At 37.3% G+C, this 26,744-nt stretch overlaps 1 protein-coding gene and 1 long non-coding RNA gene across 2 annotated transcripts in view; one reads left to right on the top strand and one right to left on the bottom strand.

The window, feature by feature from the left end:
- Positions 1 to 8,714, top strand: part of LOC145686155 (uncharacterized) — an 84,875-nt gene extending 76,161 nt beyond the window's left edge. Inside the window, exon 3 of the long non-coding RNA XR_014131535.1 lies at positions 7,022 to 8,714. This is a non-coding gene — a long non-coding RNA (uncharacterized LOC145686155). The remainder of the gene's footprint in view (positions 1 to 7,021) is intronic.
- LOC145686149 (uncharacterized) overlaps positions 1,421 to 26,744 on the bottom strand; it is a 621,065-nt gene continuing 595,741 nt past the window's right edge. Inside the window, exon 5 of the mRNA XM_081759144.1 lies at positions 1,421 to 2,091. Within this exon, the coding sequence (XP_081615270.1) occupies positions 1,869 to 2,091 (223 nt within the window). The 3' untranslated portion in view covers positions 1,421 to 1,868. The remainder of the gene's footprint in view (positions 2,092 to 26,744) is intronic.

The following is a 26,744-nucleotide window of genomic DNA, read 5'->3' as shown; positions in this document are numbered from 1 at the left end:
CCCACCGCTCCCCCCCAGAAGTCGGTCCTGGATCCGCCCCTGCTCATGGATAATCGGTTGCAATACTACTTGATTCTGTACTTTGTAAAAGAAATCAGAACATAAATTTAAGCTCAATGTGTTGTTTGAATACAACTATTTGACTGTTTTATGGAAGGAAAGAAAAGTGAATATTATAATCAGTTGATGCAATTTATAATAAATAAAATACTGGAAATTTGTCTGTTGAAAACGGAAACAAAAATAAGTTATTGTTCCCCCTGATCATTAATCCTTTGCGTTCCAGGTGTCATTTTCCTATGTGTGTGTTGTAATATCGGTTTCATTTACTGTTAAAAGAGTGTCTAGACCGATATATAGGGCATAGTTATTGTGCACGCACGAGGAGAGCATTCACATTGCTGATTTATTTAAAAAAAAATGCATTGTGGATCATTTGGAATGAAAAAGGGAAATTTTGCTGTTCTGAAGGGATTTTATGGTATTTCAAGTTGACAACACTGACCGGAAATCAGACAAAGTTTTTCTTTTTTCTTTTTTCTGATCTCAAAATATGATCTCAAAATATAGTTTATCGTCAAAACAAACACATGGGCGTCGTAATTGAATGCTTCCTTAGACCTGTCATCCACTGAGACAGAACATTTTTTCCTCTGTCAGTAAAGTGCTGTCACCTAAGGAGAAATAGTATAACTAACTTGCGCCTTGCATCCACTAAAAAAATTCATCATCTCTAGGATTAATATGACACTTAATAAAGGATATATTTTCATGCCATCTCCATAGATGACACTGGTATTTTGCAAGCGAGTATTTTTATGACATCCACATGGATGCCACTGGAACGCAAGGGATTAATTTATAAAACAATATACACCTTGCATTTTAGAAAGTAGAACTGACCATAGATAAAAATAATATGAATAAAAGCTGTATTTTCAAAATATATCAAGCAAATGACAAATTCCTAAGTGCACCCCGGCGATCATAGGAGTTGATAAACATATACATCTCTGATTTATGAATCAAATTTGAATATTCTTCCACGTACGCTCCATACGATGTATTTATGTATTTGATAAATCAAGATTTGAGATGTTATTTATAGTATTTTTATGTTACGCATAAGAGTTTATAAATAGTCGAAGATTTGTGAACGGTCTTGCTGTAATAATAAACTGATTTCTTATTTTATATTTGCAAAATTATAAAATAAATTGAAAATAACATTAATATGTGCTCAAACTTTTTCATCAGCCTTCTTGATGTTTTATAGCTATCTTAACATATATATCTAGTTTCGAGTCGTTATAACCTTGACAGTTTGTTACCTAATGGTTATGAAGTACTTTTTATTAAAGACCAACCAAAATCATCGTTTCTTATTTATTGGTAATTGTTAAATGTTTGTGAGGTCAAATCTGCAACTGACAAATTCTGTATCATTTGGAAACTGCTTTACTAAATTCTGTTTGTATTTCTATTTCTATTTCTGATCATACTGATTTTTTCTTTTGTTTTCACTTCTCTTTTTGAAAGACTCTCTCTCTCTCTCTCTCTCTCTCTCTCTCTCCCTTTTCTCGTACTATACAAGAAAAAAAAAAGACACCTAAGTTACACAGAGATCAACGTTGTATTTCCTTGCTGAGAGGCAGTGGTTCGTGAAAAAGCACTTTTTGAGGCGGTTTCATCGATTTATCTGTCTTCTTCATAGCGCCGAGCAGTTTTCTCTCATTTTTTTGTGCAGAAGTCTGACTTGGTGAGGACTCAGTGGATATCGATGATCCAAAAGAACAGACTAGCGCTGTTAAGTCGGACAAACTGGTCAAGAAGTCCCATACTTTTCGACGTCCTTCGGGTAGCTTTCCTCAGGCATACTCCGTGTCTGTTGAGAGGCTTCTGTCCCCTAGTGAGTACGCTCTTTCGTAGTATTGGTCATCTTCTTCCCTGTGGTTGCTGGAGTACCCATCGGGCGTTGCGAGTTCATCTGAATAAGTACCTCTAGAATGAGCATACGCTATGCTTTTCTGGTAACTGAATAATTGTCGTTCCAAACTGTAGTTCTCTGCTTGAAGAGCAGTAATTTCACGTCTGCAATCAAAGAAGAAAAAAAGAAATATTTTAATCCTAATAATGAGTAGTACAGAGCAATACCTAATTTTAAAAAAAGCAGCAACACTTATCTAATTGTTTTGTATATACATAAAATAAACAAAAAAAAAAAAAATCCACGCATCACATTCTAAGGGAGAGAAAATAGTGCATGTTGGGTATATGTTTACATGTATAAGGTAATACAAGTTTTTTACTGTGTATTTTAAAACGTTTTCGATATAAGTACTAACCTTCAATGCTGGTCTAGTGGCTATAGTCTGTGGGCCAGTATAGGTAATGTGAGTATAGTTTGGGTTTACCAGACTTCCTTTAAATCACAATGGTATCGATACCTGAGGACCACGAAAAACTTTTATGTCCGTCTGGGAACGGTAGCTGTTCAAGATGTTGAGTTTTCTGAACGCCGCGGAACTTTGAACATTCAAATCTTGATATGTGGCTGTATTATTGTTAGAATGTTTACCAATACATCAAAGGAAAGCTAATTAATTTCTCTTTTATTTTGCCCAAAGTATTTTTACATAAAATCTTTTGTTGTCACGATTAGTATAGACTAAAAGAAACTTAAAGTGTTTCGAAATTCATTTTTTATTTTCCTGACGTATCGTCAAAGATATGGCAAAAATGATGAAAACAATATTTGTTGCAAATGAGTTATCGTTTTGAAAAAAGAGCGTCAAAATTCGATAATTAGGATCCGAGATATTGTAAGTTTTATAAATCGACTCGGGCGCCATCTTGAAAAGCTACCGTTTCCAGACTGCCATCATACTTTTTCGTGGTCCATAGACTACTAGTGCGAGTGCTTTTAGTGCCAGGATTTCGGGTTCTATTGTAGAGGTCTGCAGGGGCTCGGGCCGGACTCGGGCCTACAAAGCATTTATAATTTTGGGCCCGGGTTGGGCTCGGACCGTAAATTTTTAAATATACCTTCATATTTTTCGGGCCTTATCGGGCCTAACTTTGTAAATATACCGTACAACGATATTTATTGGGCCGTTCTTTCTGGTTAACTTTTAAAGCACAACTGCTAAATTAAACCTCTAATTGCTGTAAATAGAAATACAATTTTGCGTTTATTATTAAGTTTGTGTAATTCGGACTTACTTCGGGCTCATTTGATTATCATGCGAGCTCAGGCCTAAATGCTAAAACATATTTCGGACTCGGGTCGGGCCTCACATTATAAATTCACGGGCCGGGCCGGGCCCTGGCTAAAAATTCCGGCCCGCCCGTGCAGGTCTCTATTCTATTGTCATCCGAGAGCGTTAAATTCATTACGGTGATGTAGATTCCACCTTAAACTGAAGGTCCACGTCTCATATAGTTTCGTTGCTGTAAAGGGTGCTAAACTTGAAACAATAACGGAATGAACACTATGCTCTTAAATGAACGTCTCTCTGCCAAATACAAAATATACAGATGAAGATGATGGGTGTATCTTTAGTGTAAGTTTCCAGAACAGATAACTTCCGATAATCTGTGTTCAGACCGTAGTGACAGAAAATCCCTTCCCCTTTAAGTATTCTCAAAATTAAAAAAAAAAAATAATAATAGATTGATGTTGTATGAGGTTCTCCTACAGACCACTCAACGAAACATTATTCAATCCAAGAATGCAGACATTGAAGGAGCCATGATTAAAGCGTGAAGGGGCAGTAGTAGTACCCATTGTGCTGAGTGCGAAGGGTCAGCTTATAGTGGTTTGGCGACAGTACTTAATGGTAAGTGTATGTACCTCAGTTTGGAGACAAGTAACCGAAATACGCTACAGAAATCTGAATTCAGTATTAATTGCTTAGTGTCATCTTTGTTGAAAACAAAAGAAAATGAATAAATTAAAACTCTATATACAGGGTGGCCACAAAGTCCCGTTACTCTTGAAAATAAGTAACATTAACCAGTAAACGTATGTAAATAACTATACAGAAAGAACTGAATGGCATGAACAACAATGCTTTGGTGAAGTTTTATTGAGATAGAAAAGTCCAAAGGATCTGTCTATTGACCGTCATTCTCATGGTAAAAGATAATACTTAGCCAGGTTCTGTGCGAAATTTTGCGAAGCATTGCAGGTGTAACTTAAGTGAAAGCTTGTTTCACAGCTTCTATCAGTTCGGCAGTGGTATCGTAACGGTTTTGTGCAACGATGCCCTTTATGAGCCCCCATAGCATATTATCACAGGTGGTGAGGTCTGGTCTTCGTGGTGGCCAGGCAAGTGGTGCGGGCATATCCGGAATACCACGACCAATCCAACGCCCAGGAAAGACGTCCGTAAAATATTAGCGTACAGCGAGGGCATAATGGGCAGTGCCGCATCCAACATGTTTCTCTGATTCTGGGGTAACGGGGAAATTTACATTAGTATTTATCAAGGGATATGGGAACTTTGTGGCCACCCTATATGAAGAATCGTACGTCATTCTATACTAGAAAGATTTACTAAGACTGGGCGATACAGTGTCATTTCTTCTCGTTTAGCTACTCCGTAAATATTATAGTAACCTGAAATTTTAATCCCGGAAAGTATTGTAGTTTATTAATATTCAAATTTTGTATTTTGTAAATTTACGTAAATATTTCAAGTCTGGTTCAAATAATAACTGTCTGAATTGAATTAATGAAGTCAGTGTTCTTTCCAAAATCTAATCCGTGGTATTGATTAAGACAAGTCTTCATATTATTCTACCAGACAGTTGAGTGTTTTCTACCTGAGCCAGATTTGAAAATATTTGCATAAATTTACAAAAAATTACAAAATAAAAATTACATAAATTTTCAAAAAATAACATTTATATAAATTTAGAAATTAAAAAATAATATATATATATATATACTAGCAGCGTTCACCCCGCTTCGCTGCGGTCACCCCGGAACGCAATCAACTTTGTTACTTACATAATTTTTACTTTTTCGCTTTCAAGTGATATGATAAAAACCATAGAAGATTGCAGTAAATCTTAACATTATATCGCCTGTCATTTATGTTAACCCGCCCCGCTTCGCTGCGGTCATCCCGGTGCTGGCATATTGTAAAAGTGTCTGTAAAAATAAGCAAATCAATTAAAAAATTTTAAACAGAAGATTCAAGCTATTTTCCGCTGTATATCGCCTGTCATTTATGTTAACCCGCCGAGTGACACGGTCATGCGGGTTGCATATAAATACGTTTATTTTTACCTATGATGAACTAATAACAAAGGATTTGTACGTTATGGACACTTGAATGGTCAATTATCTCAAGACACTGGTAATTAAAAATTAAAGTGATATGATAAAAACCATCTAGGGTCCAAATCCTAATAACCCCCCAAAAATGAAAGAAATTGGTTCAGCCGTATTAGCGTGATGAGCGGACAAAGAATTGTACGTTCTCTTTTATATATATATATATATATATATATATATATATATATATTTGTGTTAATTGAAACTCCCTTAAAAACAATTGTTTTTAGGTAATTAAAGCCTATCAAGAATATTTTATAATAGACCTAATACATCCATGCAATATTTATCTCATTACTTTTGGCAAAGTTATCGGTAGTTACTTTCAGATACGAGGATTATAATTAACAGACTAAAATCATATCCACAAAGAAATCAACTGTAGAATTGAGGCCAAGCTGTTTTGTCTTCACGAATTCTGTCGAAGAATTTGAAGCATAAAAAATATATATAACTATGCATGTTTTGCTGTGTTTTACTTTAAGGGAAGAAGACAGACTAAAAGTATCTGAAAATTAAATCCCGTGGCGAATATTCGGATCCAAGAAAGGAAATGGGGAATGGCGAAAACTTCATAACTAAGAACTGCATAATTTATATCGTTCACCAAACATCGTTAGGGTTATTAAGTCTAGGAAGTTCAGATGGGGAATCATGTAGCTAGAATGGAAGAAAGCAGAGATGCTTTCAAAATTTTAACTGGAAATCCAATCGATAAAAGATCAATAGGAAGACCAAGGTGAAAGTAGGAGAAACATATTAAGATGGTTCTCCCAGAAATAGAAATGGAAAGTAGAAACTTGATCCAGTTCGCTAAGCATAGAAATCAGTGAAATGCCGCATTGAACCTTCTTGTTCCAACGCCATAGAGTTAGTAGTTAGTTTCTTAATATGTAGAATGTATACCTGTTTGATATTCTTGTCTGTAGTTTTCACTTCAGTCACTTCAATTCACTTCAGTTTTTCTTAATTTTTTCTTTACTTTTTCTTGAGGAGAGTTCAATGTAAGAGGACCATAAGGTCATATTTCGGGAATCATTTGCGATCTACAAACCACAGTTTAAGAAACTCTGTATTTCTTCTATATTTGGGGCCATGGTGCCTCAGTGGTAGCCTGAGTAGTGGATTGAGGAGTCTGAGGCATTAGATTGATCGTGAGATGAAATCAATCATTTGTGTGTTCCACTGAAGAACAAGGGCGTTTTCACTTATCCTCAATGCTTCTGTTTTCGTGTCGCTGGTGAGTTTGGTAGAACTTCAATGTGTTAACATAAAAGTAGTAGACTGCTCACCTTTAGTACGAGAGGTTCTTGGTTCGATTCAAGGCCAAGTTCGTTCGTTCTCTCGTCGTCTCTTCCCATATCCTCACTCCACCAACTCTTCTTTCGAATGGAGCTTTAGGTAAAATATTTCATTTCATTTCTACCTATTGTGATATATATATATATATATATATATATATGTGCGTGTGTGTGTGATATTCAGAGAGGGCATAGGGCATAGCATATAAACATACAGCCGATCATTCCATTGAGGACTTGTGTAGTTTGTAAGTCTCATTTATATAGGGTTATTCAAAAACCCGGTTTTGTTACATCAAATTATCAACTTTATGTTTTTCAAAACACGCTAACAAAATTCATACACATTTTCATCACAGATATTTTCCAATTTCAGGTATGGTGAATGACGTCGGGCATATGACCTCCTCTACTGAGCTGGCATGCAATTACTCTGTTCGTGAAATTGGCTATGACTGCCTGACACCGCAATATTTTGCTCAGAACGACCACTACAACGACACCCATGACTTTTAATGTCCACTGTTGAACCCGTTTCAATGAACCTTTTTATATAAGCCTGCGAAATTCATTCGGTGTCTCATTTTGTCCTAGAACGGGGAGAAGTCGCCTGGCAGTTGCTGCATAAGTTTTTCCGTTCTGATAGAAAGTTTTCACAATTAGTACACGTTGCGCTATAGTAAAGTGCTCCATGACTAGACATAGACTGAAGAAATGCGAGAAATTCAGACTAAGGAGACAATTGGAATGTTTGTGAGTAGAGCAACAATACAAAACAATGCGGGGAAACGAGAAACAAAAATTTGCCAGACGATCCCTCAAACGGCGCGCTTTTTGAAAAAAACCTATATGTTGAATTTGTTAAACAGGTTATTCAATACCCAACTGGCCTGGATGGATTTAGGGCGTCTTTTTCGCCCTTAAATGGTTCTAAAAGAAAATGAATCATGTATAATTAAGGTTTATGATAAATATTCTGTTCGAATTGTTGAAGGCTCTTCAACTAAATAGGAGAGAAAAGTACAGATTCCATACATTATGCTGTCTTATCATTTAGTACCAGAGAGACTTTATAACAGATCACAGTTTCTACATAAAGATTTGAACCAAGAGCCTGTTAACCAGTCGAATACTCTGAACTTCTTTGTATGATATTCAAATACATTATGATATATTGTAGATTAATTTTGTGTCTGGGTGAAAAATCACGAAATCATTACAACAAGCCTGTTATTTATTTTTTTTTTTAAGAAAAAGAAAATTCGTTCTACTATTAGCGCAGGGATGCAAATAACCACTTGCTCACTCACCCGGGGCGAGTAGTTCATCGGTGCGGGCGAGGTTTTAATATCACTATTATTTATTTCAAAGGTAAGTAAATGATTTCTATTGTGGGATGTGGGCTAGTAAAATTTTGTTCCTTATTTGCATCCCTGTATTAACGTCATAAAGGCAATAAAAAATAAACATCTACATATTCAGCCAAAGTTCAATTTTATCGTCCCTTATAGAGCAATAACTTAGTTTATATCCTGCAAAATCAAAATGAAAGTTGCTAATTTAATTTTACTTGAACGGCGATTATTACTGCCAACGACTAATATGGGTCATTAAGTATGCTTTAACTAGGTAAAAAAGAAATGGTAATTTCAATTATACACACTATAATAGGGTTGTATTCACATAAAACAGAAACGCAATTATAAATCATATTTTCAATGCTTTATGATTCATTTCAAATTTCTTTGTTTCTTTTTCTCTTTTAAAAAAGTTTAGAATGAGATCATTATTATAGGTTCATGTTTTGCAGTCGCTTCCTGTGTAAAATAGCTGTTGAGTACAAAATGGATGTTTGAAACAGATATAAAAAAACGTCTCTAATTTTCAAATTGTTTAATAAAATAATGCTTTATTTCTCTAATCTTTCGCTTATTTTTTTTTTCAACAATTTATGTTCTATCAATAAACATGTTTAAACTGAAAATAGGATATGGGAAGTCGTGTTAGGGTTATTTGTTTTAACGAAAAAAAAATGTATTATCGTAACGTGCCACGTTCAATTAAATTGGATTATGACTAAAGTAAAACATTATGTTTCATTTTGCTCTTGGCTTACGTGTTACTGGAAACAATTTTTTTTTTTCAATACGGTACTTTGAAATGTTCTTTTTAATTATATTTTTTGACAAGTATACTCATCCATTATTTACAACTAATATTTTCTTTAGAATTTAAATTATGGCATTAACTGTGGTAATCAATGCATAATAAGTTGGGATCAGGTTTCGAATTACCCGATTAAGATGTTAACACTAATAATATCCAACGATAGTTTAGGGAACAGGAGGAAAAGCGGAGAAAGGAAACTTTTGAAAATGTATTTCCACTCCATTTCAACAAATTCCCATTTTACACACTCGATTAAAATACTATTAACAAGAAACTTTATCAGAGGAGAAGACGATTATGTAACGTGTAAATAACAGAAAAATAAAGAATTAAACGTCGAAAATCGTAACAAGCACTGATAAAATTGAATAAAAATTATGATACCCATGAATACAGTGCAATTTAAACTCTCTCTCTCTCTCTCTCTCTCTCTCTCTCTCTCTCTCACACACACACACACATACAAAAAAAATCTCGGCATAACCACCTCACTTCTACTTATCACTCTTGCGAAATTCACAATAGTGTTAGAATTGTCAATGTAACATCTGAACTTTCTAGTAGTCTTTTCCTACGATGTTAGACAAAACGTCACAATGTGTTAAAAATCGTTTTTCAAAGGCACGTTAAAAATAATTTAACATTTCAGAGGGACTTGGAAACATAATTTGAAATAAACAACAACAAGAAAGTAGCAGTTCTGCACTTACAAATCTACTTCAAAATAAACTGGACTGGCAACCCTGTAATACACGGTGTGCCTACTGTTTTTGGAAGATTTTCACACAGCGAATGTTTGGCCCTTCATTTTACGCAGAGCTGATACTCCTACGTTTCCGTAGGTTGATGCAAAAAATGTGGATCCAATACAGGGATAATGGTCAAGGTTCTGCTAGACGTTGGACTATCTGTCTACTTACATTGAAGCAGGTTCTAGAAAAGGATCTAGTTTCAACGTTAAAAAAAAAAAAAAAAAAAAAAAAACTTACAGAAAAGAAATTATAGGAAATTTAAGTTAAGAAAAGACATGCAATTATGAAAGGTAGACGCTTCTACCTTGACTTCCCTCAAGCCTCGCCATTTGTTATTTATACTTAGCATACGTCTTTTCCACCCTTTAGTTCATCCTTTATATTGCCCCTAGCAGGCAGCACCTAGCAAACCATAGTTGAAGGGCTATTCTTACGTGTTTACAAAGGATTATTGTCTTCTTTAACCGAGCATTTTTCGCCTAGGTTTTGCTTTTGTGCATATTAACATATGCACAGATAGTCAGAAGATCAAAATGTATTTTCTATGGAATACTCCTTTGGTTTCAGAAGAGTTCATTGCCTAGAGACCACACACGCTGTTGGGTTGTGGTCGTTTGTTGCTCATTTCAAAGTAATTACCTTTGAAGGGAGTTAGCTATTTTAGGAAACCGAAGGTTCAAACAAAAGAGATCGGACTGAAAAATCCCAAGGCATTTGTTGTTTACCTAGAGAGGAAAAAGAACCAGTTCACGCTAGCCAGCTCGAAAGGAGAAGAACTTAAAAGAGCTTAGTGCTAAGTCTACTAATACTAGTAATACTAAGTTCTACTCAAGTAATATATATATACAGAGGAGAGAGATGAAGCATAATAGAACTATATATATATATATTCTTGTGTTCTCGATAGTGCAATTAGTAACTGTGTCAACCCATTTGGTTCGCGATTAGGATTATCGAATTGTATTACTAATCCACTACATATAAAATTAAATTTCAAGTGTTGTATACGGGCGAGTCAGTACATTTTCTTTGTTTTGACTTGTGATAGCTGTGGAATGGTGATGCAATGACGATTATAAGATAGGCCTACTGTATGCTGCAAAATGACAAAGATTGTAAATAGTGTTTATAGTAATTGCTGACGATAGACGGTGAAATACAATTATCACCAAGCAGCAATTAACAACATTGAATGAAGGTCAAACTGTGATGTCTTTTAAATAGTCATATTATTATCCTTATTAACCTCAATAAGCCTCTGACGAACATTTAATTCCCAGCGTATGGTGAACCAAGTAGTACATCTATTATTAATATTATACCTGCATGACTTCATAAAATGAGAAAAAGAAGGACTAAGTTATTATTCCCTCAAATAACTGTGCAGATTAATTTGTAGTTTAGCTGTTCATCAAGAATCTAAACGAAATCTCCATAATACAAGAGAGGGAAGAAAGTTCCTTAGATGACGGAGGACCTGTATATTAGGAAAGACTTCCATAATGATGTGATCAAAATATATATATTTCCGTTACCACTGCCCTATATTTCTAAATTTGGAAAGAAGAAACAATTTTCGTTTGTGGTTTTGTTTAGATAATGTAGTTATTTCTGTCCCACACTTTTGTTATGCATTTTGTTTGGGTGGGGGTTATCTAAAATTTACCTTCTCACTTACATAATTTATTGTTTAGCCCACTTGTGCACTTAATGATCTGGATTCCAGCGTTAAGACTGATTTGTCTCACGTCAGGTACACGCACTTGTGACTTTACGCTACTCTTTATATATCCTTTTGGTTATCAACAACCAGAGTTGTAATCAATCCTATACGGGAGTTCCGTACACCTAATATTTTTATAGTACAGCATACACTCACTGTAAATTTACAGAAAACGAATGTGTACGAGGATGGATACATGCTGCACGTTTGATCTACCAGAAATTCTAACATTATATCACTGTTAACAACACAGATCAATTCACTGCGAACTACATAGCACACCAGTGGAGATTTGTCATAGTTTACAACAAATTACACAGTAATAATTTCGTTGTTTTTTTAACAGAGAGACTCAATGTTTGTTTTTTTTTTCATCTCGAGACGAAAGATCCTTCCTTTCTTTTTTGATATCTAGATTATTAAGCAAAAGATGGGTCTTTTTCAGCACTTCCTTTTCTGCTGTGCTATTTTTTCTCAGCTGTTCCGAGCCAGAATGCCTATCTAATTGTTTCATAGTATTGTCCTACGTCTACGAATATTCTTTTTATGTTATTTTAGCTTTAATTGAAATAAAAGAAAAATAAAGTTCCATTCAGAGTATATAAAATTAAGTATAAATAAATAAATAACGTGCTGGCCTCGCGTAGCATTTGCCTACAATGTGATTTAAGAAGCGTTGATGGTGTGATTCTTACTATAAAATTAAGATTCACCACGTAGACTGCGAAATTTTAATTCTTTGTTAACGACATAACGAATTCAGTGCTTGAAATAAAGTATCATGTAGTTTGGGTACCTAGAAGACCAGTTCGAAGTTTAGATAATCTACAAACTGAAAAAGTTAGTACTTTTTTCTTTGCATATTACCTTTTCACCATTATATTTGTTTATGATAAACAAAAATTAATTATTTTTATTATTTTATGTTCACGCATAATAATAATAATAATAATAATAATAATAATAATAATAATATTAATAATAATAATAATAATATTAATAATAATATTAATAATAATAATAATAATAATAATAATAATAATAATAAACAATAACAATAAATGGAATTATAGTGGTTTGAATTTTGTTACTAGAATGAATATAGATATGCATAATTTCCAAATTGCTATGGAAATTCAAAATTACTTAACAGTTTGCAGCAAAATGCAAAAACGTTGGTATATACGATATATATATATTCTATCGTAACAAATTTTAAACTTTTGTAATGGTCAGTGGAACAAGACAATCGCTGAAGGGTAACATTGATATTGGAGAAGGGAGGAAAGCCTTCACCCTGGAAACATTTTAAGTGATTTTGAAAGATCCGTTCTGAAAGCTTCTTCTTCTTCTTCTTCTTTTTTTTTTGTGTGCACATGAAACCGTTAACCCCTGCAGCTAGCATCGTAAATGAATTTCCACAGCGATCGATAAAACGATACGAGATTTGTCACTGTGAAAACTACCATTTCTATCCACAGGATCATGTTACACATCCCTCTTTTCTATCGTAAAAGCGCGTTTATATCTTGTTGGAATACAAGACATTTCAAAACCACTCAATGTTGCAAATTACTTCAGTAGGTGTATGTAACTACCTACAAATTGTTAACATCACATATACTGTATAATGTATACTGTTATGTAATTTCTATTAAGTTCAGGAATTTACGGTGTGTAAGGGGAAATTGGTTTACTTCTCTATTTCCATAACTAGGGTCTAGCAAACTACACTGCCTCTAGAGGCATAAGGGTTGAAGATGTGGAAACTACATGATTCAACAGGTACTCTCAAATCTGAAGCCAGTGTGCACAGTTTATTGTTTATTACGAAACATATATATATACAGGGTGATTGGTAATTCGATGCATTCCTTGGGAAGGAATATTCTATAAGTACTTTGGAACATTTTTTTATCTATGTTCGCAAATCAATAGTTTCTGAGTAATTTCGTATGTATGATTTCTTTGAAATTTGTCGGCTAACGAGAGGTGCTCAAGATAGTTTTACCCTGATCCACCTGCACAGATCGTAGAGCGATGGGTAATCCTGCATACCTGTGTATGCCATGTGGTAATGTACAACTCGTAACTCTGTACCGTTGCTATGTTATAGATCCAAACGTAAAGTATTGTGTAGTGGTCCAAAATCCATTACTGCACCTCAGAAAGCAGCGTGACAACATTGTAGAAGTACTTGCCCCTAGAAAATGACTGCATGGTTGGGAAGAGATAAAATGAAGATGGTGTGTGGTCAAGAGAAAACGTGAACTATGACGGATTTCCGACCCAGGATCGTACATCTGTCTGGCCAACATTCGAGCAGTGAACGGGTGCGTTGTTTACCAGGAGGCGAACACCTTTTGCCAGCATGCCACGCTCTGGGATTTCACAGAATCCCGCAACACACGCAGCAGTGAGGCATAGTATATCTATCCTGGTTATTGTGGTACTCTTTACCTGGAAAGCAAGTAGTAATACCCCAGCTGATCTCAAATAAACGTGATCATCACCCAAAGTGCATGGGCGAAACTATGGGGGACATTGCCCCCAACTTTTTGACAACAAATGAAAATGACACCTATAAGATGGCCACCTACCAAGACCTCCGAGACCGACCAAATGGTCTGTCCCCCACTACCCCCCCAGCAGACAATTCCTAGCTCCGTGTGCGGACTTCCTTTGGTGATGGTACGTCGGCAAGCTGTCATTGGTTTGATTACGTTTTCCCTGGTTTTCTTCACTGCCACCAGGCAAAGGCCGGGATGGTACCTTCTAGAAGGCTGGGTTCAGTTCCTTCCCAAAATCCTAGACCCACCTAAAAGACCGATGTAACCCTAGAGTTGGAGGTCCAAACAATTCCTTGAGTCATTCTCTTGCATAAATACATAAATAAATAAAGAAATAGCAATCGAGTACATCGCTTTAATAATTCAAATGTGTTATTTTGTTATGACTTTGCTAGGTTTACATTTTTACCTTTGTAGGAAGCTTATAACATTAGACGCTCGTTGTAGCAATTGGCACGGCAATAGTCGTAATTTTGTTTTGCTATGTCTATCTCTGGCATAATTATCACTCAGTTGTGTATGCATTTATTTTTTGATTTTGTTCTTCCTTTTTTGTTTTGTTTGTTTGTTTATTTAAGGTGTAATTGCTGTTGAATATTGATTTGTGTATGTTTAATAGTAATACTTAACTGGTTTCTAACTTTTTGTCCCAAATGAATAGTTCTGGGCTAATGATATCGCACTGGATCCTTAGTACAGTGTGTTATGATTACGATTAACACATGGCTTCATATTATACATAATGACCTGAAAGAATTTTTTTCGTTCTTCTTTAAGTTTTGTACTAAAAGAAACTAAGAAGGAGAGTAAATGTGGTACAAGATTTATACAGTTCAGTCTCTTGACTAACTTAGTGTGGAGATTGATCATAGACTTTGACCTACTTAGGAAATCCTCTTCTTCTAAAATCTTTTCTCAGTTAACTGGAATCGGCTTTTCGGATCGCTGACTTTCACCTTTCTCTATCTTAAGTCATATCCACTGAAACCACTCTGCGTCATATCTTTGTTCATACAATAAATTCATCTCTTCTTTCGACGGCCTTATGTTTGTTTCCCATTTAATTCTGTAGCATCCTCTCGATGAACTATCTATTTTGAAGATATTCTTCTTACATGTCAAAATATCGAGGTCTACTTTCTTGGCAATTCTTCCACTATACTAGCCTCGTCTTTAATGTTCCACAGGTCACTTCATTCCTAAATTTTTCCATTCCACATCACTCCACACTTCCACCACATCTTCATCGTAGCAACATGCAACTTTTGTTCCTCTCTTTTCTTCGTCGTCTAACATCCTGATTCGTATATCTATAATATGGCAGGTCTCACTAGTGATTTGTGAACTTTTCCTTTGAGGCGTATTGGCATTCTACAGTCATACAAGATTTCTGGCCAGAAACACCTACAGGGATTTTTCCAAGGGAAGGCAAAAGCTGTCTTCTTTTACATGTACACCTTGATGCATAAAATACTTCATATAAAAGAATATTTATTGTTGCACATTGTATAACTATTAAGCACAGTAAACATATTGGGCCTTATGCAGAGTCGTTTTGACGCGTGATTAGTGCCATACTAAAGACTTCAACTAACATTTGTTTCCTGCAGTAGTCAGGCCTTTAGTATCACGTCAAATCGACTCTGCATAAGGCCCATTAAATTCTGTAATGGGTGTTTCGAAGGATCCATATCTTCCAAAAATCCAGGAAGAGGCAATTGACTCCTCTTGGTCCCCAATGACGCTGCCCATGCCTGCCACATCACTCTGCTTTGTCCAATGGCTGCTAATTCTGCCATTTACATCTTACTCTATTGTTACATTTTCCTGATCCCAAGCACTTGAATTTCTTCGTCAGTATCGCCATTTCTTCGTCCACTCGTATTCTTGTATTTCCAATTTCATTTTTCTTGGTTGGTAATGTAGATATTCTGTTTTGGTTTTACTCATTCTAAAGTCCTTGATGTGCAGTGTTTTTCCTCAGGTATCCAATAATTCTTGCAGAGCTGCTTTGATCTCACTCAACAAAACGATGTCGTCTGCAAATAGCTTATTCCAAGGTGCTAACTCTTGAATAGGTTTTATAAGCTAGTCTGTTACAACTGCAAAAAAAAAAAAAAAAAAAAAAAAAAAAAAAGACAGGCTAAGCAGGACCGGCCCTATGCAATTTGCTGCCCCGTGCAATGACATCATTTGAAGCTCCCTTTCTCCAGAAAGACCAAATCTTTAAAAAGCCACGATTTTAAATATGTTACCCCATCATGAACAATTTAGGAGAGGGAACGTGCACTCGCACTCAGAAAGACCTAAACACTGCAAATACAATCTCGTTGTGTCTGTTTTTTCTTTAAATAACAATCTATTATGTTAGTGAAAGATAAAGCAAACACATCTGCAGAGGAAAGATGGTAATCCTCTTTATAGAATTCAATATCGAACTTCAATCTCAATATATTAGTTTGCAGTTCCAGTGCAACTAACTCTTTTACCTTTATTTCTTGACTTTTCTTCTAAATCTGTTAAATAAAAACAAGAAGAAAAAACTGTTTCCACCTCCAATGATGAGGAACTTGTTTGTGACAAAGACAATACTAGTTTTCATATCAAAACTATGATAACTAACGAAATGGAACAGGTGTTCGCCACTGTTTGAGAATTGAGTTCTTGTATTTAACAAAAATCAAGAAATTCATGCTAGGATTTATTTGACCATTTGGTTTAGCAGTATCCATGTGACCTTAAACTATGTAACGTTTTCGTTACATTTAGACCGGTTGAAGATCTCTCTCTCTCTCTCTCTCTCTCTCTCTCTCTCTCTATATATATATATATATATATATATATATATATATATGGTTATCTTGAATTGAAAAGATGCATACCTGCTTAGTACATCATATATGTAATATATTTTCCTGTGCAAACGTTTACTTCCCGAGTTACGTACCATCAAATTTGAGGTTTGGAAATAAGAGGAAAGCAAAGAGCTAGGTCAGCCAGGAAGAATAAGCATTACAAAAAAGTATTTAAAAAGTACATGAATAACACTACAACTATAGTCAGCATTTTGTAACTTTGATAGATACAGTTGTAACTTTATCTTTAAACAATGAGAAATTTGTGGATATTATTCGTAGCTATTTCTCAGTATGGTAATACTATAATATATATGGTAATATGGCAATAAGTAGTTGTGACACTTATAACAAAAAGTGAAAAAAAAATACTACTTCCGTTAGTAAATGCAAAAACATTTCTAGGTGCTGCATGAATTCCATATGCAAAAGGAACTAAACCGTAAGTACTGCAAACCACCAATGTTGCCAACTACTTTATATATGAAAATTATTATTTTTGTTATAGATTCCAGTCGTTTTCAATGGGAAAATAGTTATTGGTTATGGTACATTCTTCACAGACGAAATTACGGACAATCTGTTCCAGTACACATCAGATAGATACAGCTGCCATCCAGATAGATCTAATGATAAAATCTATTTTTTTTCCTTCACGATCACATGCCTTTCTTTAATTGCATTGTCACTCCATAGTAAAATATAGAAAGAAAATTCTGCTTCTTTTCTCCATCTGTCGAAGCTGGGGTCAATGGAGACTGTCTTAATGGATGTGAGGTTCCACAGGGATTTGTACCTTGGCAGTTGCTGTCTCTTGTTATCGAATACGATTTGCATGTTGATTAGGTTTTCGCATCTCGCCTCCTTTTCCAAGCTTTTGGCTTTCGCCTGCCTTTCCAAATAACAACGTGTTCTCTTGGCTTAGCTTTAATGTTTTATATTCACTTTCGAAGACTTTGATACCGAGTAATTCGTGTTGCTACACGCAATAGGCTACATGCTCTTTGTGCAGCTACAACAGTACTAATAAAACCAGCTGCAAAGGAGTAAGGTTAGAGGAGCGCACCTAGAAATTTTTGTTGGGAGGGGTCCAACCTTTGGGGCGGGAGGGTCCAATACTACAAAACACTAGGTAAATCTTTAAGTTTTACGTCCCACGCTTATGCCGGTTAGGCTAAAGGAGACGGTGATTATGAGATATGAATGAATTGGTGGAATGAAGAAACCGGGAGGAAACGGGAGAACCCCGAGAAAACCCACGAGCACGGTGTTTGTACACCACAAAGTCCACACGGCGCGAGCTGAGATCGAACCAGGGACCCCAAGCACCGGAGGTGAACGCTCTACCACTGAGCCACCGCGCCCCCTACAAAACACTAGGTGTATGTAATATTAAACAGATATTATTCTGCAACCGAAAAGACAATAAGTAATTGTAAAATACTTCCACCTATATTAATAAAAAAAAAGTAGATTGTTTTTATATGAGAAAGACTACAGATGAAGTATAAGATCAAATTTTCATACTGCATCTATTATTTCCTTGTTAAACAAATATAATTTTATTGAGAAAGTCTACAAATATATGTTGAGTTAGGAAGTTTTGGAAGGGGGGTCAGGATCCGGTTGACCCCCCGTGAGTGCACCCCTGATATTATGTATTAGTAATTAGTATTATCATGTTTTAAAGAGTTCTTTTAATATTAAACTTCATCGCAAGAGTCATCCAAACTACTTTCTGTCTAAGAACAAGAAGTCTTGGAGAATGTCTACGTTAAGTTCGTGTATCAACCAGGGGCGAATCCAGGGGTGGGGGCGATCGTGCGATCACCTCCCCAAGAAGAGGAAACTTTCTTATTTTATATATAAATAAAATCCATTCCAGAGTTTGGAGCTCTTAAAAGTAGCTCTAAGTAGCAGTATTACAATCTACCGCCCCCCAGAAATCCGGCCTGCATCCGCCCCTGATATCAACAGGTATCAGAGTTAAAACTATAAAGGAATAGTGAGAATCGAGCTAACAATAATCCATCATCTCCCGGAACACTCTACTCAGACCGGAAATGGTAGAAATCAGCCATTTCCGGTTTCAAAGTAGATCATCACAGAACAAAAAACGTAGCGTTGGTTTGTTCCATATACAGTTTAACTTTGTTAATCTGAATATTTGTTTGCTCGAGCTGTTCGGATTATCAAAAAGTTCGGATTACTAAGGAATGCTAAAAAAGACGCCCGAAAAATACATAAATTTACTGACAGTAGTTACCACTGCCCATCATTTCTCTGTAGAAAAAAAAATAAATAAAATGTAGCCTTCTCTGCGATGTCGCTACTTAGAGTGTTTTTTTTTTTTGTCCCTCTGCTGCATTATCCATGTGTAAAGTGCTAGTTCAACATCCACATTTTCAGCCATTCTTAAAGTTAGTCGCTTTCTCGGGTCACATTTAGCACGAGACCAGTGAGAGATTATCTTATCTGTCGTACTTTTCATGTCAAAACTGTTGATTTTTCAACTCCGTATTCCAACTATTCCTAAACTTTCTCCATTGTCCAGTCACTTGATACTCTTGCACTTGTCTTCTGAACTTAGAGTAACATGTTTCCTTTTCGACGACATCTTGGCAATGCACGCGCACGCAACTACAGTACGTGTTGTACTACATACTGTACACCCCTGAAAATGGACAGACCTGACTAATTCCGACAGCTTTGTTTACATTTGTTTACGGTTGCATTGTTGTGACATGAAAATCTAAAAATCTAATACGTATGTATCCTCGTCGCCAAAAGTGCCTTTACATCGCCGTGACGGGTATGTGAACGCGCAGTACTCCAAGGAAGGGATGGTTGCATAAGAAATTGTGATTAATTTTGAACAGTTTTTATTTTGACTAGGGAAATAACGTAGATATAGGGAGCAAAGGAAAAGATTTGAAGCATCAGTACACTAACATCTCTGAAAAGATTCGTATTCTCAGTTTTTCATTTTATTCTCTTATATGTTAAGTTAATAACTGCTGACAACTGCTACTAGCGCTTTTCACTCTTCAGGAATTTAACACGACATGTTCGCAGGACACTTTTCTAAGTCATAAATGTATGCGTGAATTATTTCATTCGTCTCACTGTCCTTATGCTGAACGTATGTTTCGCTGTCGTCAAGCAAGGGTTGTAATAAATGTAAATAAGGTTCTTATTATTAATAAGTAAAACACAGAAGTATCTATTCCATGTATAGCACAATATAATACAGTAATTAACCAACACGATAATCACTAACGCCCGCAGGAGTTTTTTCGAACGGGGGGGGGGAGGAAAAGACCGATATAGAGTTTTTTTATTTATTGAACTATATATATTAAAAGTCATAGTTTATCATTGATAGCGTATATCCTCTTACTTTTTAAAATCGCCAGTTTAACCTATTAGTCAGAACATACATCTCCAGATATAATGTAGAGGGAAAAGAAGGAAAGAGATATGAAAAGTGGCGTAAGTAATTTTACTGCACCCTGGATAATCCATTACTCATACCCCCCCTGTCCCACGCATTTCGACTGCTGCGTTATATATATATGGTTCCATGTCAGAAGGGCCCGAAAAAGGGCTAGGATAGAAAGGCCCGAGTCAAAACGGGGCTCGGTTTTAAAAGGTCCCGCGTCAAAAGAGCAAGTTCAAAAGTGGCCCCGCGACAAAAATGCCCGATTCGAAAATGCACAGCGTGAAAATGTTCCCCTCGTCAAAGGGGCCCGGGTCAAAGATCATCGCGAAAAGAGAGTCCGAGACAAAAGGGCCCTATGTAAAAAAAACGGACAAAGTGGACACCGCCTCAAAAAGACACGGGTCAAAAGATCCTTACGAGTAAAGAGGCCGAGTAAAAAGGCCTTATGTCAAAAAAGCCGGGTCAAAAAGGACCCCGTTTCAAAAGGGGACAGATCAAGACGGTCCCGCGTCAAAATGACCCGAGTCAAAATGACCCCGCGGCAAAAGTCCCCGAGTCAAAAAGGCCCCGCGTCAAAAGGAGCCAAGTCAAAAGAGCCCCGCGTCAAAGGGGTCGGCAAATACAATTCCACGGCTAAAACACCTGAGATCAGGAGTGAAAACCAGGAGAAAGATACATATGACCAGTGGCGTAACTAATTTTATTGTGCCCTGATCGTTCATCCAACTCATCGTTCCCTCTGCCGCCCGCATTTCAGCTGGTATATATATATATATATATATATATATATATATATATATATATATATATATATATATATATATATATATTTCTATGTCAGAAGGGCACGGACAAAAGACAAGAATAGAAATGCCCGAATAAAAAGGGTCGAAAGGGCGCTGCGACAAAAGGATCCGAATCAAAACAGCCCCGCTGTCAAAAGGGCCGGAATCAAAAGGACGTCGCGACAAAAAGCCCCTATCAAAAATTTCCGAGTCAAAGGGACCTCACCTCAAAAAGGACACGGGTCAAAACGGTCCCGGGTCAAAAGGGTTACAGGCGAAAGGGCACCGCGAAAGGAAGCCCGAGTCAAAAAGGCCTCCGTTAAAACGGGACGAGTCAAAAGATCCCTGCGTCAAAAAGGACCGACTCAAAAGGCTACGCGTCAAAAGGGCCCGGCAATATAATTTCACGGCGAAAAAGCCTGAGATCAGGACTGGAAATCAGGAGAAAGAAAGAGATATGATCAGTGGTGTAACAAATTTTAATGCACCCTGGTCATTGATCATGTATTTAATCATACCTGCCCCTGCCCTGCCCCACACAGAGTTGATATATATATATATATATATATATATATATATATATATATATATATAGTTCTGTCAGAAGGACACGGACAAAAAGGCGAAGACAGAAATGCCCAAGTAAACTGGACCCCGGTCAAAAGGGACCGGCGACAAAAGGGTCCAAGTCAAAAGGACCCCGCTGTCAAAAGTGCCCAAGTCAAAAGGTCGTCGCGACAAAAGGGTCCTATCTAAAAATGCCCGTTGAAAAAGGACACCGCATCAAAAGGGCACGGGTGAAGACTGTCCCGTGTCAAAAGTTCCCGAGTCAAAAGAGGCCCCGCGTTAAAAGAGGCCGTGTCAAAGAAGCCCCGCGTCAAAAAGACCCCGGGATAAAAGGCCCGGTAAATACAATTCCACGGCTAAAGAACCTGAGGTCAAGAGTGGAAATCAGGAGAAAGAAAGATATATGACCACTTACGTAAGTATTTTTACTGTGCCCTGGATCGTTGAACATCTATTTACTCGTAACTTCCCCCTGCCCAACGCATTTCAGCTGGTGAATATATATTCTATGCCAGAAGGGCGAGGACCGAAATGCCCGAGTCAAAAGAGCCCCGGGCGAAAGGGCCCCATGACAAAACTGCCCTAGTCAAAAACGGTCCCGCGTCTAAAGGGCTCGGCGACCAAAGGGGCCGAGTCAAAAGGGTCCAAGTCAAAACGGCCCCGAGTAGAAAGAGCCCGGGTAAGGAGTCGGCGTGAAATGAGCCCGTGTCAAAAGGGCGCTGTTTCAAAAGTGCCCTGGTCAAAAGGTCCGGAGTCAAAACGGCCGCGCACCAATACCGTTCGAGTTGAAAGTGCCACGCGTATAATAGTCCCGACTGAAAAAGGTCCCGCGTCAAAAGGGCCCGGTTCCATGGCTAAAAAGCCTGAGATCAAAGCACGAGAGGAAATCGAGCATGCACAAGTGTATATTGTCCCTTTGGTAAGTTGATGGTTTTGTGCAAAAGAAGGAAAAATATCTGTAGTTATTAGTAGCAAATAGGAAATTTGAATGGTGATATAAGTTTTGTTTGGTTGTTGATTGTTCTGAAACAAATGCTATTACTTAAGTCATTCTCCATTAAAGTAAGGTTGCACTCCCGTCTTTCGGAGTCTGTATTCTCGTTACTTTATATATTATTCATTTTCCCCTTAGTTCTAAAATTCGATTTCTACCCCTAGATCAAAGTATAGTATGAAAAATATTCTGTGAAAGCGATTAGTTTAATTTTGCAGTCAGAAGGCACATGTGGAGCTGTATACAGGGTTAGTGAAAAGTATTGGGACAGAACAATAATAACGACGTGCGTGGATGGAGGCAAAAAATATTACAATTGGCATTATTGCATTGACTTGGAGTGGGGTCACCTTCGAACCGATCTTGAATTCCGCCATATTGCATATCACACAATATTATTAAATATAAAAGGTTATATTTTTAGACTAACTTATACCTTAATATTCCTACAAATGAGAATGTGAACTCGTTTGTGACACATCATCTGTTTGGGACAGAGTATGCTCTGTTTTACAGGGTGTCCGATGTTTAAAAGTAAATTACAGACATTCAGTAAAGTGACATCAGCATCATCCCTATTTATCGTATGATCATACTTCAGGTCTCGTTTTATCACAATACAGCAGCCTTTTAAATGGTAAACTCCGCATAAAACATTGCGACATCTAACGCCGTGCAGTTAGGCCACCAAATATACATCTTCTTATCACATAGTCGTGTCAGGTAAAGAGACCCCTCTCTCACCTCCTTTCTTCTCTTCCATACTAAAATTAGCTAACAACATGAGCGCAATTCTTATTTCAAACTATACATGTATTAGTATAGATAAAAAGAAATAACAAAAAAGAGACGAAACAAGATTCATAGGTTGATGTAGAGAGAAACTGAAACACCCACAATGAAAAATTGAAACCAATGAATGTCTATTACACAGAGATTCAGAAATGAGCAGAGAGAGAGAGAGAGAGAGAGAGAGAGAGAGAGAGAGAGAGAGAAGAGGAAAGGAGAGGAGAAGAAAAAAATGTAACGGGAGAACAGATAAAACTGTGGAATTCAAACGTAGTAAGAAAATAATCTAACATTATAAAGTTCCGTTTCCCGAAATCCAACAGTAATATAGAAATAATGTTTGTTTTTACATAGTTTTTCAGAACTATTCGGATATATAGACGATCCTTTAAATATTTATTATGTTACTTTCATAATGGATAGCATACTCAATTTCAAGTAGAACTGTAGATCTCCGAGACACATCTAGGATAATGTCAAAGGTTTAACACACATGCTTTGTTTCCGCGTGATTCGACTGCAAATTCGGTAGTGTTCGTTGGACGTAATGATTCAAAATACATTCTAATATACCCAGTAGAGAGCGTTGGTCATATCTCCCATTTCAGACTACTAACGCGAACTGAACGAAAAAAACGAAACGAAAAGAAAAGAGGAAGAAAGAAAAAAGAGAAAATTGAAGAGTGCTATTTTATTGCTAAATATCTATCAGATATAACCTATATTAAAAGTCCAAACTGTATCGTAATGGAAAGCTACAAATGTTGGAAAGGAAAAGTTCATGTTTCTCATAGATGTAGCATCTTTCAAATTTCAACGTTAATAAAACACATTGAATTATAGGACGGCAACAAATATTGTGTCGAGCTAGTAAAATAAAATTTTGTTTTCAAATAACCAGAGAGGTACCATTTTCTAGTCTTTTCCGAAGAGTTATCTGTTCCGAACATCCAGCATTGATTTCATCTCTTCCGAATATAACGTAATTTGCACAGAGAGAAAGAACATAGTAAGAGCTCATACGCATCATCGTGTAAGTCGTATGATGTTGGTTAGGTTATAGACCACCACTGGATCGAGGAATTTAAATCCGTAGTGAACCAGCAATTCGACTGAGATTCGGTAACCCAGAGGATAAAAAAGAGATTTTACTTATTTCCTTGCGTTTAAACAGTATTTCTGTCAGATATGACTAAGGCCGTTGATGTTATCCCCAGAGCACGAAAAACACGACGCCGAAGTTAACAGTTAATTAGATTCCCCAGACCAGGCTTCTGCTCCGTTTTAACTTTGGAATATGAACTGCATGTATGTGAGATGGAGAGAGCTAGAGAAGTGAAAGATGCAAAGACAGATAGGGAAACGTCAAGAAAGAAAGAGAGAGGGATGGGACGAATATAAATATGAAGCATACTTACTATTGCAGTGTATGATATAGAACGCACACACTATTTACTCGAACTATCGCTAGTGATGCCTTGTAAGTTCTCCATCAGGTGATGCCTTGTAAGTTCTCCATCAGGAGATGAGTCTCTGTTTGCAGCCATTATTTTATGCGAAAAAATCATACTACCTGATGGAGTATCGAACCAAGATTTTTCATTTGGAAGTCTGATACGTTACCACTACATCACCGATTGCTTTAGCCAAACTTTGTTTAACAAATGGTGTAATGTTTCTTTCTGAGAACGATAACACGAAAATTGCATACTGCAGATCAATGATGTCTTTGGAATGTCCTGGTAATTCCTGTCCTCTTTCCCATCCAACATTCGTAAATCGTCTCTATCATGATACAGGTGTTTGCTTTCACATTGTTATGTATTGCTTGTCCAGTATGATAAGTCGATTCTTCACAATCACTATGCTACGAGGGTCATCCGGAAATTGGTACCCGTTTGTGCAATAAAGACACAGCAGTACATATTAACAAATATACAGATTTTTATTGGAAAGAACATACTTTACACTACTTCTCCACATAATCACCAAGCAAATTTAGGCATTTGTCATACCGTGTGACGAGTTTTTGCATTCCAGCGTCATAGTCCTCCGCCACCAGCGTATTGAGATACGTAGTCACGCCTCCTTTAAGTTCGTCATCACTGTCAAATCTTTTTCCCGCCAGAAAGCCGAGACACATTAGGAAAATGTTCACAGAGTTCATCAATTGTGACGCCCGATCATTCCTCACTCATTCGTCTACTGACCTCAGCAGTTCGTCTGTAATGACAGATGGTCTCCCTGAACGCTCCTCGTCGTGTGTACTCCCCCTCCCCAGGTTGAAGTTGCGACACCAGCGCCGAACAGACGACTCGTCCATCGCATTGTCTCCATACACCTCCTTTAATTGGGGATGAATTTCACAAGGTCGAACGTTTCGTTCATTAAGAAATTTAATCACGGCCCTCACTTCACAACTGGCGGGGTTCTCAATTCGTTTAATCATTATAAATGAGCACAAACATAACACAGGCACTGCTAGCATCACGCAACCTCGCACAGAGCAGGCAGACAAGCCACTGACGCGTTATGACTTTGCCCAGCGGCTTTCCGAGTCGTCAGCGCTTCAAGCGGCGCAAACGGGTATCACTTTCTGGATGATTCTCGTAGATAGCAATATTATTCATAAGGCCATGGTATATTATTAGAATAGCAATATTATTAAAAGGGCAATGGTAACTGCCTCCGCGACAAAACGCCCCGAGTAAAACCGGCCCCCGGTCATAAGCTCTCTGCGCCAAAGGAGCCCTGTGCCAAAAGGGCCCGAGTCAATACAGCCACGCATCAAAGGAGCCGGGTCAAAAGGGCACGGGTCGAAACAACGCGTAACAAAAGGTTCAGAGTCAAAACGGACCCGAGTCTAAAGGGACTGGGTTAAAAGGTCTCCGCGACAAAAGACGGGAGTCAAATCTACCCCGCGTCAAAAGGGTCTGTCTCAAAAGTGCCCTGCGTCAAAAGAACCCGGGTCAAAAGGACCCCGACTCAAAAGGTCCTGGGTCAAAAGAATTTCGTGACAAAAAGACTCGAGTAAAAAGGTTCCTGCGTCAAACGTGCCAGAGTAAAAACGCCCTCGCATTAAAAGAGCGTAGGTTAAGATGTCTCCGAGTCAACAGGGCTCGCGTAAATGAGCCCCGAGTAAAAACAGCCTGGGCCAAAAGATATCCGTGACAAAACGGCCCTGCGTCAAACGGGCCCGAGTCAAAACGGCCCCGCGTCAAAGGGTCCCGCAACAAAAGGGCCCTAGTTCAAAAAAGGCCGGGTCAAAAGGACCCGCCTCAAAAGGGACCGATCTAAACAGCCCCGCTACAAACGAGCCCGAGTGAAAAAGATCCCGCGTCAAACAGGCCTGGGTCAAAACTCTCCGCGAAAAAAGGGCCAGAGTCAAAACGACCCCGCGTCAAAAGCTTCTTAGTCCAAAGGGCTCGAGAAAAAAGGGCCCTGTGTCAAAAG

The sequence above is a fragment of the Thermobia domestica genome, chromosome 1 (genome assembly GCF_964235325.1).
Source record: "Thermobia domestica chromosome 1, izTheDome1.hap1.1, whole genome shotgun sequence".
Taxonomy (NCBI): domain Eukaryota; kingdom Metazoa; phylum Arthropoda; class Insecta; order Zygentoma; family Lepismatidae; genus Thermobia; species Thermobia domestica.
Note: the sequence above shows the minus strand (reverse complement) of the source record. Positions and strands in the feature narration are given on the sequence as shown.